Consider the following 18,980-nt stretch of genomic DNA (forward strand, 5'->3'; position numbering starts at 1 on the left):
CTCCTGAGGGAGTCCGTTCCACTGCTGAACAGCTCTTACTGCCAGAAAGTTTTTTCCCATATGTTTACAGTGGTACCTCGGGTTAAGTGCCGAATTTTTCGCTCTATAGGACGCACCTTTTCCCCTCCAAAAATTAAGGGGAAATGTGTGTGCGTCCTATGGAGTGAATGTAGGCTCCCTGGCTTCAGCGATAGCAACACGCAGCCTCCGAAGCCTGCGCTCCAGAGGCTTCGCGTTGCTTTCGCTGAAGCCAGGAGAGTCTGGTCTTTGAGGCTGGCAGTGGGGGAAAGCAGCGCTTCCGCCCACCGCCAGCCCCACAGGCTCGGGAGGCAGCGGGAAGGCGCGTGACGCCTTCGCGCTGATCCCCGACCTGGTTTTGAGGCTGACCGCCAGCCCCACAGGCTCGGTCGAAAAGCCCACAGGAGCCGCACGCTCTAAAAGGTGTGCGGCTCCTGTGGGCTTTTGCAGGAGATGGGGGAATTCCCCCACCTCCCGCAAAAGCCGCACGCTCTTTAAAGGGTGCGCGGCTTCTGCGGGCTTTTCTACGAGGTGGGGGAATTCCAAAAGAACCCAGACCCCAATTTGTCTGTGAAACCGGGCGTCTTTATTAAAAGCATTGCAATGGTTGTCACTTCACCCCCACAGGTACCCTTTAGGCAAAGTGCCACTGCCTCGGGGTAAAAGACACAATATTGATGCCTCAAGCATTCATAAACAGCAGATGTTCCTCCTCGCTCCGGCAAAGTTGCATAGCAACGGCCTTCGGCCTTCACTCCTTATCTCCTCTTCCCTCCAACCTCCTCCTGCTTACGTGCTACTTTGACCTCCTCTTTTGAAAACGCAAACTTCCCATGCTGAACCCTTCCCACACATATTTCAATTTTAATTCTATAGTTTCTATAGTCACTCCAAAAGCCTGAGTGGGCTTACTGAGGCACACCCCAAGCAATTTTGTGGGGGTGAGAATGAGTTACAGTGGTGCCTCGCGAGACGAAAAGAATCCGTTCCGCGATTCTCTTCGTCTAGCGGTTTTTTCGTCTTGCGAAGCAAGCCCATTACTGGCTTAGCGGATTAGCGCTATTAGCGGCTTAGCGGATAAGCGGCTTAGCGGCTTAGAAAAAGGGGGGGAGGGGAAAAAACCCGCACGAACTCGCAAGACATTTTCGTCTTGCGAAGCAAGCCCATAGGAAATTCGTTTTGCAAAGCACCTCCAAAACGGAAAACTCTTTCATCTAGCAAGTTTTCCGTCTTGTGAGGCATTTGTCTTGTGGGGCACCACTGTAATCAGCTTTTACCCACTGCTCGTATTAAAATGTCCCATCTAAAGCTTTTTTGACATTGGCCGAAAGCATTTCTCCCATGCGTTGACAAATGAGAATCAGAGAATTGTAGAGTTGGAAGGGACCCCAAGAGCCGTCTAGCTGAACCCCCTTGGCCATGCAGGAATCTCAGCTAAATTAGCCTGCTTTAATTTAATTTTTTCCATTTATGTCGGTTTGGACACCTTAATATTGTTTCTTTGCAATCTGTATACAGTGGTACCTCGGGTTACATATGCTTCAGGTTACATACTCTTCAGGTTACAGACTCCACTAATCCAGAAATAGTGTTTCAGGTTAAGAACTTTGCTTCAGGATGAGAACAGAAATCGTGCTCCAGTGGCGTGGCGGCAGCAGGAGGCCTCATTAGCTAAAGTGGTGCTTCAGGTTAAGAACAGTTTCAGGTTAAGTACGGACCTCCGGAATGAATTAAATACTTAACCTGAGGTACCACTGTAATGCTTTATTTCATAAAATGTGTACAGTGGTACCTTGGCTCTCAAATTTAATCTGTTCCGGAAGTCCGTTCCAAAACCAAAGTGTTCCAAAACCTAGGCGCGCTTTCCCATAGAAAGTAATGCAAAATGGATTAACCTGTTCCAGACTTTTAAAAACAACCCCTAAACACTCAAAATGGAGCACGTTTGGCTTCTGAAAATAGTTCGCAAACCGGAACACTTACTTCCGGGTTTGCAGTGTTTGGGTTCCAAGTTGTTTGGGTACGAAGGCATTTTGAGAACCAAGGTACCACTGTATACGTCTTGATGGTTAAAAAAAAAAAGTGGTTTTGTAAAAACGATAAAATGATGAGTACAAACAGCTATTTAAAGCATTCAAAAAGTAATCAGAATCAACAATAAGCTAATAACGGACGCAAACGCATGTCAAATGTTGTACAGTGGTACCTCAGGTTACATACGCTTCAGGTTACAGACTCTGCTAATCCAGAAATAGTACCTCTGGTTAAGAACTTTGCTTCAGGATGAGAACGGAAATCGCACAGCGGCAGCAGGACCCCCATTAGCTAAAGTGGTTCTTCAGGTTAAGAACAGTTTCAGGTTAAGAAAGGACCTCCGGAACGAATTACCGTATTTTTTCCTCTATAAGACTCACCTTCTCCCTCCTAAAAAGTAAGGGGAAATGTGTGTGCATCTTATGGAGCGAATGCAGGCTGCGCAACTATCCCAGAAGCCAGAACAGCAAGAGGGATTGCTGCTTTCACTGCGCAGCGATCCCTCTTGCTGTTCTGGCTTCTGAGATTCAGAATATTTTTTTTCTTCTTTTCCTCCTCCAAAAACTAAGTGCGTCTTGTGGTCTGGTGCGTCTTATAGAGCGAAAAATATGGTAAGTTCTTAACCCGAGTTACCACTGTATTTTGTAAGTCTTATTGTCAGGTGGATGGTTTGATTGGAGACGGTAAGCTGTTCTATGGTGGCATACATTTTTGCAGGGCTTTTTTTCTATTAAAAAAAAAAGTTTAAATGTACTCTCATTTTCCTACTCATTTTGAAATACTGCCCCTCAATGAGGCCAGACGTAGATTCACAAAATGTTTAGGGGTATGCATACTCCTGCATACCCCCAGAAAAAAGCACTGCGCTTTTGAACGAATCTTTGGCAACTGTCAACGCCCACCTTTTAATATGAAGGGATGTGGCTTAGAACACTTAATCTGGGATGACTCATGCTGGAGAGCCTGGCAGTTCCAGGAAACAGTCGGTGCCTTGAAACCAAAAGCAAAACATCCTCCCTTTCTCCCTTCTGCTTCAGAGCGGAGCAGACATGGCAACCGTGCTCCTCACCCGGCAGTTCCTGGACGAAACCTCCTGCCCCATCTGCCTGGACTATTTCACAGACCCGGTGATTCTGGACTGTGGGCACAGTTTCTGCAAAGCCTGCCTCGCCATGTGCTGGAAAGAAACCCAAAGACCAGCATCGTGCCCCAATTGCAGGCAAGTGGCCCAGAGAACCAGCTTCAGGCCGAACCGGCAGCTGGCCAACGTGGTGGAAATAGCCAAGCAGCTCAGCTCTCAGGCGGAGACAACCGATTGTGAGAGACATGGGGAGCCCTTGGAGTTTTTCTGCAGGGTTTGTGTAGCCCCCATCTGCAACGTCTGCAAGAGGTCGCAAGAGCACAGCGAACACGCCTTGATTAATCTGGACCGGATTTCACAGCAGATGAAGGTAGGAAATCTTCTTCAAGCATCAGTTCTCAGAACTGTGTCTTAGGTTGCATGAGCACTCTACCTGGAAAGCCCATTTTCCCCTTCAAAGAATTCTGGGCATTGTAGTTGGTTCCTGAGAGTTGTAACCCTGCGTAGGGTAAATTATAGCGGCCAGAATTCTTTGAGGAGGGAGATGTGCTTCAGAGGTCTAGCTTTAATCCCCACCGTGCTATGATGTATAGATGGTACCTAATGCCAAGCAAATTAGCCAAAATATACTGTATTTTTCGCTCTATAAGACGCACCAGACCACAAGATGTACCTAGTTTTTGGAGGAGGAAAACAAGAAAAAAAATATTCTGAATCTCAGAAGCCAGAACAGCAAGAGGGATCGCTGCGCAGTGAAAGCAGCAATCCCTCTTGCTGTTCTGGCTTCTGGGATAGCTGCGCAGCCTGCATTCGCTCCATAAAATGCACACACATTTCCCCTTACTTTTTAGGAGGGAAAAAGTGAGTCTTATAGAGCAAAAAATACGGTATATAAATCAACGTCAGATCTTTGTTGGAAATGTAAAGAAGTAGAAGTATTGCATAAATAAAAGTTTGTAGGGAGGTACAAAGAAATTATATAAGAAATATGTAACTGGGCGGTATAAAGTAATGGATAGATAAAGTACAGTGAGATTAATTGGAAGTCAGTTTTAAATTTCTTCTCTGTAAGTTTTATAATTGTGTTCAATACCAGGAGTGTATATACGATGAGAATTATATTAATCTTCTTATATCTTATAGTGTGGTGGTTTGTTTGATCATTCTGTTATTTGTTTGTTTGTTTGATTGTATGTTTGTTTACCTGTATATATGTCTGTTTTTTCATAAATGTGTTTATTTTAAATTAATAAACATACATTTTTTTAAAAAAAGAAGAAATAGAAGGCTCCTTTTACCACATGTGGTGGACGTGCAAAGTAGCTAAGGACTTTTGGGAGATTGATTTATAATGAGTTGGAAAAGATATTTAAGGTAGCTTTCCCAACAAGACCGGAAGTGTTGTTGTTTATTTCCTATGATTAACTGGAGCAGCCTTTTCCATTAGCAGCTTCTGCTTAAAAGGGGGTAGCTGAGTCACCTCCAAAGTGCGTGTCTGTCCTTTAGCATGAGAAAAGATGAGCTACAGCACACTTCACCCCGAGAATAATGCCGGGGCAAAAGGTTTAGTGCAGTGATGGAGAAACTCGGCCCTTCAGCTGTTTTGGGACTACAACTCCCAACATCCCTAGCTAACAGGACCAGTGGTCAGGGATGATGGGAATTGTAGTCCCCAAACAGCTGGAGGGCCGAGTTTCACCATCACTGGTTAGCGGTTTCCAAAGATGGATTTATTATCAGTAGGAAGTGGTATTGTTGATTTTGCGGCTTAATTCTATGTTTTTATTTTGTAAAGTGCCCTGTGATCTTTAAATCTTCAGGCGGAGTGTAGCGTTTAAATTTAATACAGTGGTACCTGAGGTTACATACGCTTCAGGTAACATACGCTTCAGGTAACAAACTCCCAGAAATAGTGCTTCAGGTTAAGAACTTTGCTTCAGGATAAGAACAGAAATCATGCTCCGGCGGCGCGGCGGCAGCAGGTGGCCCCATTAGCTAAAGTGGTGCTTCAGGTTAAGAACAGTTTCAGGTTAAGTACGGACCTCCGGAACGAATTAAGTACTTAACCTGAGGTACCACTGTAGATGTAATAATTAATTGCCAGTGTGTTATGTAGTGCGGAGCCTACTAATACATCTTTGGTGATGGAAGGAATCGAGAGGAAGGATTCCACTTATAAATGGAATTAATAAATAAGATATTGGCAAGGATTTCTGACTCTTAATTATTTCACAATGGCGCCACCTGCACATTTGGAGCACTATGCGTTTAATACCATTTCAACAGTCATGGCTGTTCTGGGGGCTGGAGCTTGTAAAAAGTGCTGAGCGTTGTTAGGAGACTCGCTCTTCTCCTCACAGCTACAGTTCTCAAAATTCCCAGGGAAGAGGGATTGGTTATTAAACTAGGGTTCTCATATTTCAAAAAAGTGAAAATCTGGACACAAAGGTGTTGAGGTGTTGGGGTTTTTTTTTTTGGCAAAATCTCCAAAAATATTTTAAAGGAATTTTCCCCTCAGGCATTTTAGACGTCTGGAATTGTACCTCTGAGAGGCGAACGAGGGGGTCTCCAAACAGCTCTCAGCACCCTAAGCAAACTACAGCTCCAATAATTTGGGGGGGGGGCGGGCAGCCATGACTGTTTAAAGTGGTATGGCAGTACTTTAAATGGGGATAATGACAACAGCAAAAAGACCCTTTCTTTCTCTCTCTCCACACACCCATCAAACTTCTGAAATGAGGAAGCTTGTGGGGCTAAACTGGGTTCTTGAAAAGTGTGGTAAAAAAAACACAAAAAACTAATAGCATGTACACATACCCCACAAATGAATAAAAATGAATGCTCAATAAAGACTGGATATAAGGCACTTCCAAATGACTTGTTTGTTGAGCATTAATTATGATTTGTTCGGAGGCTATTTGATTAGCGTTAGTTACAGATAGGTAGCCGTGTTGGTCTGCCATAGTCAAAACAAAATAAAAAAATTCCTTCCAGTAACACCTTAAAGACCAACTAAGTTAGTTCTAGGCATACCTAGAACTAACTTAGTTGGTCTTTAAGGTGCTACTGGAAGGAATTTTTTTATTTTGTTTTGATTAGCGTTAATTCTGGTTTATTTCTGGGGAAGTTTGATGACTTTTATCCCATGCTTTCCAGTCCATTTCCTTGTCACTCTCCTTATTGCAAAAATAAAAATAAATCCAATATTTTGTGGGGGGAATTGTGTCTGGGCATCAAACTGGCTCATTTCTCACAGGTCAAAAAGCCTCATTTTGTTTTCCACAGCAAGGAATCCAGACTCGGGTGCAGTTTCTGGTGCAAGAGAGACAAGTGGTTAGGGAATGGAAACTGGCTGAAGAAGAGAGGCTCAAGGCATTTCCGGTAGGTCTTTGCTGTTATAGTTCCCACACTGGGGATGAGTCCTGGCTGGCCAACAGTTCTGTCATCCTGGATATGTGTGCTGGCAGATGTATCAGGCTGTGTTCACGTTTGTTTGTTTTTAATGATTTTTATTAAGTTTCTAGGGACACGGGTGGCGCTGTGGGTTAAACCATAGAGCCTAGGACTTGCCGATCAGAAGGTCGGCAGTTCGAATCCCCACGACGGGGTGAGCTCCCATTGCCCAGTGCCTGCTCCTGCCAACCTAGCAGTTCGGAAGCACATCAAAGTACAAGTAGATAAATAGGTACCACTCCAGCGGGAAGGTAAACGGCGTTTCCGTGTGCTGCTCTGGTTCGCCAGAAGCGGCTTAGTCATGTTGGCCACATGAGCCGGAAGCTGTACACCGGCTCCCTCGGCCAATAAAGCGAGATAAGCCCAGAGTCTTTAACCCCAGAGTCGGTCACGACTGGACCTAATGGTCAGGGGTCCCTTTACCTTTCCTATTAAGTTTCTAGCAAATATAACACCTATTACAACAGAAACTGAAGGGACAAAATTAATAATATAAACAAAAAAGATAACAAGAAAAATAAAAACACATATTAACAAACACCCAAACCACACAAATTAATTGACCGTTTAAACTTCTAGCGTCATTAACATCATTTCGACTTCCTCTGAGCCCTCCCTTCTGAATTTCTTTGTATTTAAATGTAGCAGTTTTCCAATATCATTATTAAAACACAATATTCCAATTAAATTCTAATTTGTTAACTTTTCTTAAAGTTCAGATCTCAGTTATTTTACAACTCTTACTTTCTAATTTCTTAGTTTCTAACTTTTCTTTCTTAGTTTCTAATTTTTAATATTACAATATTTGTTCGAATAGTCTCTAAATTTCTTCTACTCTTCTTGATGTTCCTCTTCTTTCTGGTCGTGGATTCTTCCAGTAAGGTCAGCCGGCTCCATATATTCCATCATTTTCATCTGCCATTCTTCCACAGTTGGTAATTCTTGTGTTTTCCATTTCTGAGCTATAAGAATTCAAGCAGCGTGTGATGAGATATGGGGCTACTTGTGTGTGAGCGCTTACACTCTCAGAGTCTGGTAATCAGTTTCAAAACTCCCCCTCTCCGCGGAGCCATCTGTGCATGGCTGCCTTAATCGCTGGCAGAATCCGTCAGTGGGCGTTTCCGGAATTTCTTCCAACATAAGAGTTCTTTGACAGAAACTCTACGCCTTGATTCTCTACGTGACAGCTTCCTGCACAAAGTGGGCGTCCCAAGAGGAGGTCCTGAGCTCTCCCCGCTGTTCTCACTGGAAGTGTCTCGGAGCCGTTCCTCCGACTCTGTTTCCGCTGAAACTCTCCCTCTCCCCCTGCTGGTTCCCTCCTCAGCATCCGAGGGTCTCCTGGCATCCTGGAGCCCCTCCACCACTTGGAGCTCCGATGGCAGTTCCCTGACACAGCGGTTGTGGCATACAAAAATAACTTTACATCTTTCTTGGGCATTTCAGAACCTATTATCCCAAGGAGAAAGGCCTCTGGTTGTGTTCACGTTTCTGCCTTAGAGCTCAATAAAGTTGCTGTGCATCCGCCGTCAGGGAAAAAACAACACATCTGTGCTGGGTGCCCCTTTGCAACTGGCTCAGTGTGATCCTGTGTTAATACGAAGAGCCCTGAACATCTTGCGTCCAGGATACCTTAAAGCAGGGCCGGCCTAGGTCATTTTGCCAGCCCTGCCACCAAGACCACCTGAGCCCTTCTAATCAAAGACAGGGATAACATGAGGGAGCAATGTTATGGCAGGCAGCCTTTGCAGGGCTGGATTAAGACCTTTGGAGTCGCTTAAAAATTTTTGGTGCTCCCATATATATCTAATTCAAAATATAAACACATAAACATTGGTGAACCGAGTGGCCATTTTTACCAGTTACCTGATTCTAATTTTGTTGCATTCCCAAGATTAATGTATATCATTAATCTCTAATATTGCTATTTATCTATCTATTGAGTGTATTGTGTGTACAGTGGTACCTCGGAAGTTGAACAGAATCCGTTCTGGAAGTCCGTTCGACTTCCAAAACGTTCGGGAACCAAGGCACGGCTTCCGATTGGCAGTGTCAGACGTTCGGGTTCCAAAGAACGTTTGCAAACCAGAACAGTCACTTCCGGTTTTGCGGCGTTCGGGAACCAAACCATTAGACTCGCAAGGCATTTGGGAGCCGAGGTATGACTGTGTGTAATTTTTTTCATTTATTGTGAGAGCCTTTCCCCCCAGCTTGCACCATAAGCTCCATGGTAAATCTGGCAACGGAAAAATTTCTGTGGTGTCCCCCTTCCAAAGTCAGTACAGTGGTACCTCGGGTTAAATACGCTTCAGGTTACATACGCTTCAGGTTACAGACTCCGCTAACCCAGAAATAGTACCTCGGGTTAAGATCTTTGCTTCAGGATGAGAACAGAAATTGTGCTCCGGCGGCAGCGGGAGGCCCCATTAGCTAAAGTGGTGCTTCAGGTTAAGAACAGTTTCAGGTTAAGAACGGACCTCCAGAACGAATTAAGTACTTATCCCGAGGTAACACTGTACCACCAACGAAAAAAAGGTTCATTCTTAAGAATCCTGTGGAAATTTACTGCACTGTGGTACGTTAAAGAAGCATTATGTGTAGAATTCTTTTGCAGTATCCGTCGCAGGCCTGTAGCTATTCTCCCTTGAACGGGACTCAGCTTCCACATCTACTCCCTCCCCAATTTCTATTTCCCCTTCAGGCGGAGCTAGAGGAAGAGAAGAACAAGATCACGGGCGCTTTTGAGCAAATGCACAACTTTCTGCATGAGCTGCAGCGCTTTTGGCTGACCGAGCTGGAGGATCTGGAGAAAGAGATGAAGAAGAAAAAGGAAAGTAATATCGTCAAGCTCTCACAGGATATCGCCTTTCTCAGTAGCCACATCATAGACATGGAAAGTAAGCGCCAACTGCCGCCTTTTCAGTTCCTGCAGGTGAGACAGTGAAACACAAAGGCAGCTCCCTGATCCCGGGAGTATGGGTCCCTAGTGAAATATACTCAGAGTCGAGAGTGGATTTCATGCTCTTTATTCAGCTCATAGTGGTGAGGAGGAATGAATGAAAGTTCCCCCAAAGTATCTGCTTTATATACATTATTTACACAATGGGCTGCACGTGATTGGCTAATTCCGGAATTCTCCCGTAGGCCAATCAGGTTGTGGATTCACTTCCACCTGGAGCTGGATTGGGTGGCTCCTACAGACCAATCATACCGCTGCATTGTTCTAGGACCAATCAGACTGCTGCATTCTGAATCCTATTGTTCTAGGACCAATCAGACTGCTGCATTTTGGATCCTATTGCTCTAGGACCAATCAGACTGCTGCATTTCGGATCCTATTCAACTCAGTACATAACACCTGGGGAGGACACTTGGGCTCTGTACAAACTTATTATCCGTTTGTTGCGCAATGGAGTAGCTTTTGCTCAGCGTGGAACCATGCATGCTCATCCTCAACATGCTGGTTTCAGTCCAGGTTGTTTCTAGAACCTTCCATCCCCAAAAGTGGGTGTGGTTACTTGATACACATTTGAAGATGCTGTCCTTGAATTAGGTTCTCTATGGCTTTTCCTCCCTGCCCCATATCCCAGGTGAATGAAGAAGGAATTGGGGGTTGAAATCTTGGCGTACACCCAGCCACAGTGACATTGGGCAGGTCCCAGCCCCCATTGCTGGGGCTGCCTCTGTCCATTTTCAAATGGAGGGGGCGGGTAACGCAGAATTGATCTGCGTTAAGCTTTTATTTTGAGAACGAAACTGATTTGTGAAAAAGCGCTTTTCCCAGGGCACCGAATGTGTAATAGGTCCAGGTTGTGTATGGACTACTTGATAGAAGAAAATACAGTCTCTGTGTCCATTGAATGTATAATGTTTCTGTGTGATCTGGCTTCTGTCACGGTGTCCCTTTGCACCAGAAGCGGTTTAGTCATGCTGGCCACATGACCCAGAAAGCTGTCTGAGGACAAACGCCGGCTCCTTCAGCCTCAAAGCGAGATGAGCACCGCAACCCCATAGTCGCCTTTGACTGGACTTAACCGTCCTGGGGTCCTTTGTGGTTGTTTAGTTGTTTAGTCGTGTACGACTCTTCGTGACCCCCTGGACCAGAGCACGCCAGGCACTCCTGTCTTCCACTGTCTCCCGCAGTTTGGTCAAACTCATGCAGGTAGCTTCGAGAAGACTGCCCATCCATCTCGTCCTCTGTCGTCCCCTTCTCCTTGGGCCCTCCATCTTTCCCAACCTGAGGGTCTTTTCCAGGGAGTCTTCTCTTCTCATGAGGTGGCCAAAGTATTGGAGCCTCAGCTTTAGGATCTGTCCTTCCAGTGAGCACTCAGGGCTGATTTCCTTCAGAATGGAGAGGTTTGATCTTCTTGCAGTCCATGGGACTCTCAAGAGTCTCCTCCAGCACCAGAATTCAAAAGCATCAAGGTAAAGGGTAAAGGTAAAGGTAAAGGGGTCCTTTACCTTTTTATAATATTGTGTGCATGGAGCCTTCCAAGAAAAGTAATATCCAATACAGTCATACTTCGAGTTGAATGTGCTTTGAGTCAAGCGCATTTGAGTTGCACTCCGCGGCAACCCGGAAGTAACAGAGCGCGTTACTTCCGGGTTTCACTGCTCCGTCCCACTGTTCCGTTTGGGATGTGAATGGGGCTCCAGAACGGATCCCGTTCGCATCCCGAGGTACCACTGTAGAGCAAAATGCCCTGTTTGTGTTCTGCCTGTGCAGCTGAGACCCATTTCTCTCATTCTCTCTTTCAGGGCCTTGGGACTTGCGTGGTCAGGTACGTGGCTCTTTCTCAGTCTCCTTCCTATCCTTTTCCAGTGGCCGGTCGCTCACATTTGGTGCTGTTGTTGCTGCTGCTGCTGTTTGAACCATCTCTTAGGCTGACCCACCTTCCTTACAGGTTTGTGCTGTGGAAAAGAAAGCGGACAGTGCTGGGAATCTCTACAGGCATGGAAGAGAGACTCACAAGTTACATTCAGAAAAATTCGTTTCTGAAGGATACCTTGGAGAAATGCAAAGGTATTCTTTGGGGTCGGGGGGGTCAGTTCATGGAATGAGGAAGGACGCCGTCTGTCAGGCAGTTCCGCATCTCTGTTGGTTGCTGCAAAAGTCAGAATTTTGCTAAAGAGGAGCTGACTCTTACCTGGAATGATCCAGCGGGTCTCGAACCACATTTCCCTCATTCCATCCACTTCCTAGAATTCCTTTGATGCAACTATCCTCCTTGGCCGTGCACACACCTAGCCATTTGTAGCACAAAAATGCAGTTGATCTCAGTCTGGAATTTTTTCCTCCTCGTCCTCAACATGCTGTTTTCAACCTAGATGGATTCTAGATCCTGCCATCCCTAATGGGGCATGTGGTTACCCTATAGGTGTTTGAAAACCCTTCCCTTGAATAGGTTATCCATGCCTTTCCCTCCCTGAACAAGCCCCAGGTGAGCGAAGAAGCAAGGAAGTGGTGTTTGTGATCTTGGTACATACATGGCAAGGTCACGCAGAATCCATCTGCGATTATACAGTGGTGCCTCACAAGACAAAATTAATCCGTTCCGTGAGGCTCTTCGTATAGCGGTTTTTTCATCTTGCGAAGCAAGCCCATTGACAGCTTAGCGGATTAGCGCTATTAGCAGTTTAGCGGCTTTTAGCGATCAGCTGTTAAGCGGCTTATCAGCGGATCAGCTAAGGGGGAGAAAAGGGGGAAAAACCCGCAGGAACTCGCAAGACATTTTCGTCTTGCGAAGCAAGCCCATAGGGAAATTCATTTTGCGAAGCGCCTCCAAAACGGAAAACCCTTTCGTCTAGCGGGTTTTCCGTCTTGCGAGGCGTTCGTCTTGCGGGGCACCACTGTATTTTTTTCGCCACATACCAGGGATACTCTGAAAAGGAGAGGGGATGAGAAAACCTGGGATTGGGGAAGGCGAAAGTGTGGGAAGGTGCTGATTTAGAGGAGAATTGATGGAACCTTACAGCCCACATTAAACAACAGTACGGACAAGCCCTTAGCGGAGAAGAGGATGGAGAGAAAACTAGAAATAGTTTTCTTTGCTTGTCATTGACTCTGGCGCCATCTAAAGTTTGCCTTTATGCCTGCCTACCCCCCATTCTCAATGGCAGCCATCCACCGCTGATCTATGAGCAGAACGTGTGCCAGTTTTATTCACAGTTGTTGTTTTTCTTTTTAGGCGATGCATATCCTTGTTTTTCGTCCGTGAGTAATTGGCCACCTGACCCATCTTCCGTCCCTCCAATTATATCCACGATAGGCCTCATTAACCAAAAATTTAGTATGAGGGTGGGGCTTGAGGGGGAAGGGACAGTTAACAAATTATATACTTGATGGACTTTTGACCACGTTTTTAATTAGTCGCTCTTTCTTCTGTATAACAGGGCTGCTGATGCAGGCACCGAACAAAGGTAAACTATCTGTAAGGAATGGAAGAAGAGAAAATGTTCGCAAGTGTTCACAATTTCAACTGGTTGCCTTCATTTTTCTTTTATTTAGTTTGATAAATTTATATACCCAATCTTCATCAGAGGATCTCTGGGCCTTAGGCGGGTGGCTTGTTGCAACCCTCTTCTGGAAAAGTCAATTTATTTCCTTTCATATGAACAGAAATTGGGCTCATTAACGAGAGAACAAATAAGATGCTGGATGGCAGGGATTCCACATGTGGTAAAGTCAGTGCCTGCTTAATCCAGAATGGGGCAGCTAGACTGGTGACTAGGAGTGGCCGCCAAGACCATGTAATACCGGTCATGAAATACCTACTTTGGCTCCCAGTACGTTTCCGAGCACAATTCAAAGTGTTGGCCTTTAAAGCCCTAAACGGCCTTGGCCCAGTATACCTGAAGGAGCGTTTCCACCCCCATCGTCCAGCCCGGACACAGAGGTCCAGCTCCGAGGGCCTTCTGGCGGGTCCTTAACTGAGAGAAGTGAGGTTACAGGTGACCAGGCAGAGGGCCTTCTCAGTGGTGGCGCCCGCTCTGTGGAACACCCTCCCCTCAGATGTCAAGGAAATAAACAACTACCAGACTTTTAGAAGACATCTGAAGGGAGCCCTGTTTAGGGAAGTTTTTAATGTTTGATGTTTTGTTGTGCTTTTAGCATTCTGTTGGGAGCTGCCCAGAGTGGCTGGGGAAACCCAGCTGGATGTGCAGGGTATAATAATAATAATTATTATTATTATTATTATTATTATTATTTAGGGATGTGGGACTTCCAAAATATCCATATGTGAGTGGGGGTCCACAGTGCCTCTCTGTCCTCAACCTGCTTGTAATTGAAGGAGTGGTCCTTTCCACTCTTTGCTGGGCCCCAGAAACAGGCCTGGAGTGTTTTCGAGTCTCTCTCTAGTAGTGAGATCGAGCCTTCACCTGGTATCATCAACCACCCAACCTCCTTTCTCATATCCCCCTCTTCTTCTTCTTCTTCTTCTTCTTCTTCTTCTTCTTCGCAGTGAGCATCACTCTGGATCCAGGAACCGCCCACCCCTTTCTTGTTGTAACCGAGGACCTGAAGAATTTGAGAAGAAGAAGGGAAATGCAGGACGTTCAGGACAACCCTGGGAGATTCGACAGCATGCTCTACGCACTGGGCCATGCAAAATTCACCTCAGGAAGATATTGGTGGGAGGTGGAGGTGGAAGAGGAGAAGGAGGAAAGGGAACGGGCCAACTGGGCCGTAGGGGTTGCAAAAGAGTCTGTCAGGCGCAAAGGCTTTGTCCGCATGCTTCCTTCTGAGGGGATCTGGGCCATTGGGAAGGGAAAGGATGAGTCAGCCTCATCTGATCCCTTCTGGGCTTCAACCCTCCCTGAGCGGACCCCTTTGAGCTTGAGCTATGAGCCCAGGAAGATCCGGGTGTCCCTAGACTATGATCAGGGCTGTGTGGAATTCTATAATGCCCACACCGACGACTTGATTTTCAATTTCCAACAAGCCTCATTCTCTGGGGAGAAGGTCCAGCCCTTTTTCCATGTTTGGTGGGGAGCTGGTCTGAAGTGTTGAGTCCTGAGGACGATCCTCACTTCTCCCAGCTCTACCACCCCCACCCTGAAAGGAGGTGACAGCCTAGCATTTTCTCTGCAGTGTTATGAATTTGTGGGTGCCAGACACCCTAAATTTCTGGATCCAGTAAATGTTAGAATTTAATGTGTGTGTGGTGTGTTAGAACTGGATGCCAGACAGTAGGTTTAGCAAGCATTAAAATATAAGCCAGGCCAGCTCCCCCATGTCAAGAAGTACCTGGGAGACGAGCCATGACACCCACACCAGCTCTACCACCCCCACCCTGAAAGGAGGTGACAGCCTAGCATTTTCTCTGCAGTGTTAAGAGTTTGTAGGTGCCAGACACCCTAAATTTCTGGATCCAGTAAATTTTAGAATTTAATCTGTGTGTGGTGTGTTAGAACTGGATGCCAGACAGTAGGTTTAGCAAGCATTAAAATATAAACCAGGCCAGCTCCCCCATGCCAGGAAGTGCCTGGGAGACGAGCCATGGCTCCCACAACATTATTTTTCCACTTTATTTTGTAATACTTTATTTTGTGCAACTGAAAAACTTTAAAATGTTAATAATAAAAGAACTACATGGTGGAAGGAAGAAAAGAAGGAAGGAATGGGCCGTTAAGAAAAGTCAAGGAGAATGGGATTCTGAACCAGATAGCTGTTGGGTGGGGCCCCTCCTGCAGTTCTGAGTTGGTTCAGAAAACAAATCAGAGTTTGAAAGGAGAGTCTTTAGAATTGGTAACCTAGGGGGAAAAGGTTGCAGTCTGGTAAAGGCGGCAAGCTGGGGAGAGGGGCAGAGCACAACGGTTGATGTTATTTTCTATGGAAGAGTTTGTTTTTTGATAAATAAAAAAATGAAAAAAACCTACAAACTTTTTCATGTTCTTCACACACACATTCCTATGAGGTCAATAAATGTAAAGGGACCTCTGACCATTAGGTCCAGTCGTGGCCGACTCTGGGATGCGGCTTCTGGTGAATCAGAGCAGCGCACGGAAACACCATTTACCTTCCCGCTGGAGCGGTACCTATTTATCTACTTGCACTTTGACATGCTTTCAAACTGCTAGGTTGGCAGGAGCAGGGACTGAGCAACAGGCGCTCACCCCGTCGCGGGGATTCAAACCGCCAACCTTCTGATCGGCAAGTCCTAGGCTCTGTGGTTTAACCCACAGCACATCCCATGAGGTCAATTTGTTGTTGTTTAGTTGTTTGGTTGTGTCTGACTCTTCGTGACCCCATGGACCAGAGCACGCCAGGCACTCCTGTCTTCCACTGCCTCCCACAGATTGGTCAAACTCATGCTGGTAGCTTCGAGAACACTGTCCAACCTTCTCGTCCTCTGTTGTGCCCTTCTCCTTGTGCCCTCCATCTTTCCCAACATCAGGGTCTTTTCCAGGGAGTCCACTTCTCATGAGGTGGCCAAAGTATTGGAGCCTCAGCTTCAGGATCTGTCCTTCCAGTGAGCACTCAGGGCTGATTTCCTTCAGAATGGATAGGTTTGATCTTCTTGCAGTCCATGAGACTCTCAAGAGTCTCCTCCAGCACCATAATTCAAAAGCATCAATTCTTTATGGTCCAGCTCTCACTTCCATACATCACTACTGGGAAAACCATAGCTTTAACTATACGGACCTTTGTTGGCAAGGTGATGTCTCTGCTTTTTAAGATGCTGTCTAGGTTTGTCATTCCTTTTCTCCCAAGAAGCAGGCGTCTTAATTTCATGGCTGCTGTCACCATCTGCAGTGATCATGGAGCCCAAGAAAGTAAAATTTCTCACTGCCTCCATTTCTTCCCCTTCTATTTGCCAGGAGGTGATGGGACCAGTGGCCATGATCTTAGTGCACTATACAGTAGTGGAATAGCAGACTTGTAGAACTAACCTTTTGTTTATCTATTGAAACATGCTGAGAGTAGAAAGGACATTGACTGGAACAGTTGCTTCAAAATGTGAAGGGAAGGGTTTTCCTCTGATTTTCCTTCCTCTTTTGATGCTGCTTATCTAATTTCTATTCCCACCCCCCACCCCACCCCACCCCCACCCTGCTGCTAATATAAATAATTACTCCAGTTTCCGGAGTCAAAAACAGTGGGGTGGACAGGCACTTACAGTAATAGCCTAAAATGGGTTTGAGACCCTAAATGCCCCTACTCTAGAGTAACCCACCCGAACAGTGGGTGATTTACTCCTGATCAACGCCTCATGATCACGTCACCCTTTTTTTTTTTTGCAAGCAAACAAAAATTTGCACAGACTTAAAGCCAGATGGGAAGCCACAATGCAGAACAGCTTGTTCACCGTATGTGAAAGGAACTGAGCATTTCCTAGAAATGATTAAGCAATCGTGAGGATTTGAGGGAAAGGGGAGGAGATTTATGCCCATTTTATGCACGGAACATAGCAGAACATGCATTAAAAATGCTACACAGTGTGCATAGAATTCCAGATCTGATTCCCCAGAGAACATAAAAATGGAAAATGGACAGTTGCAGAGTGCTAAGGACTAGAGATGATAATACGTCCGTTTCAGTCTCACTCTGTTTCTTATTGTTCTATACTTCAATTTACCGTATTTTTTGCTCTATAGGACACACTTTTTCCCCTCCAAAAATGAAGGGGAAATGTGTTTGCGTCCTGTGGAGCGAATGCAGGCTCCTTGGCTTCAGCGATAGCAACGCAAAGCCTCCGAAGCGCAGAGGGAGAGCTCCCCCCGTGCTCCCGAGGCTTTGCGTTGCTTTTGCTGAAGCCGCCTGAAGCCCCCGGAGCGCAGGGAACTCCCGCTGCGCTCCGGGGGCTTCAGGCAGCTATCTGCAAGCCTTCTGAGCACAGCAGGAGTTCCCGTTGCACTCCGAAGGCTTGCAGATGGCCACCTGAAGCCTGGAGAGCGAGAGGGGTCGGTGCACACCAATCACTCTTGCTCTCCAGGCTTCGCTTCATTGGAGAGGCGCTGCACAGTTTTCCCTCTCTGAGCAGCGCCCCTTCAGCGAAGCGGGAGGAGAAATGGAAGGGGGAGAATTTTTTTTCTCCTGTTCTCCCCCTCCTATGGTCCAGTGCGTCCTATAGAGCGAAAAATACGGTACGTCTAATGAAGAAGGACATAAAATACTTTGGGGAAACCACAGAATTCTAACGTTACCTTCTGAAAATGTCCTGCCTTTCCTGCAAAAGGAGCCCCGGCCAACTTAGGCAGAAGGCATCATTCTTTGGAGAGGTCTGGGACCCCTTCCTGACCTCTTTAACTGGAACTTGCTTAGGTCCAGCTTGAGAGTCTCTGTGGCCCCATCAGGAATCCTGGGAACTATAGTTTTCTCCTGGAAAAGGGTGCCATTTGTGGCATCCTCAACAAACCACAGTTCCCATGATTCTTTGAGGGGGAAAACATGTGCATTGAATATGCTTTAATTGTATAGCACGCATCCACCCTAAAAGCTTTTATTCATGCCAATCAATAAAATTGGAAAAAGAACCAGCGTGGCTTTCTGACCAGAGATGTTATATTGTAGGTGTTAAGTTGTGGGCGAACATATCAGACAACACAGCGATTCTTCAAACGGCTCTTCTTTATTCTGAGGCCAGAACTGAACTGAGGTGAAGGGCTCAGTCAGCCTGCTTATATAGAGCTCCAGTACCTTGTTACTGTAACAACTTTCTAAAACTATCCAATCACTGAACGCCACTTTCGATCCTTCATTTGCATACAAACTATCCAATCACTGAACGTCACTTTCGATCCTTTATTTGCATAACTATCTACAGTATCCCCCTGCTGGCCCAGGGTGAGAACTTCAGTACATAACAGTAGGAACCATTAATGCCTCCATGTTCTGGTTGTCACAAGCAGTGGCGTAGCGTGGGGTGTCAGCACCCGGGGCAAGGCAAGTAATTTGCGCCCCCTAACCCGTGGATTTGCGCCCCCTAACCCGTGGATTTGCCCTAACCCCAGATGTTGCGCCCGGTGCGGCCGCCCCCCCTGCACCCCCCACGCTACGCCACTGGTCACAAGATCCCTTTGCGGCCATCGCTCATCCAGAAGCCTAGGGGCTGAGGTCCTTTCACACACACCCCAATAAAATATTTGAGGCGGCTGCCCGCCCAGTTGATGGCCATTGCCATTCAAATGGTGTTCGTGCACCCCGTCATGTGATCAATTATGTGAGGCGACGCTTACCTGGGCTCCCCATTCAACTTGGCACCCCTGTCGCCAAGGGCATAAACGTGCTTCCTCACACCACTGAGGCTGGGTTAGGTGAAAGATGTGCACCTGTTCTGTTGACCTGTATCCGAGATAGATAAGGTACCTCCAGAATGGGATTCAGTTATGTACTGTCAAATTCAGATTGCACCATTGAAGTTGATTTGGCGCTGTTGTGGATTAAACCCGCTTC

The 18,980-nt window shown here is 46.2% G+C and overlaps 1 protein-coding gene across 1 annotated transcript; it reads left to right on the top strand.

The window, feature by feature from the left end:
- Positions 1-3,005: 3,005 nt before the first annotated feature.
- LOC309336944 (zinc finger protein RFP-like) lies at positions 3,006-15,466 on the top strand. The gene is made up of 7 exons (XM_081853471.1): positions 3,006-3,503; positions 6,419-6,514; positions 9,285-9,515; positions 11,342-11,364; positions 11,488-11,606; positions 12,977-13,003; positions 14,047-15,466. Exons 1-7 carry the CDS (start codon positions 3,102-3,104, stop codon positions 14,592-14,594), a joined length of 1,446 nt encoding a protein of 481 aa, XP_081709597.1. The 5' UTR covers positions 3,006-3,101; the 3' UTR covers positions 14,595-15,466.
- Positions 15,467-18,980: the final 3,514 nt, after the last annotated feature.

The sequence above is a fragment of the Podarcis erhardii genome (assembly GCF_964252035.2).
Source record: "Podarcis erhardii genome assembly, chromosome: 2".
NCBI classification, from domain to species: Eukaryota; Metazoa; Chordata; class Lepidosauria; order Squamata; family Lacertidae; genus Podarcis; species Podarcis erhardii.

Coding starts and splice junctions, on each gene's coding strand:
- LOC309336944 (XM_081853471.1), top strand. CDS start 3,102: ATGGCAACCGTGCTCCTCACCCGGCAGTTCCTGGACGAAACCTCCTGC. Junction 6,515..9,284: donor AGAGGCTCAAGGCATTTCCG/GTAGGTCTTTGC, acceptor TTTCCCCTTCAG/GCGGAGCTAGAGGAAGAGAA. Junction 11,607..12,976: donor TACCTTGGAGAAATGCAAAG/GTATTCTTTGGG, acceptor TCTGTATAACAG/GGCTGCTGATGCAGGCACCG.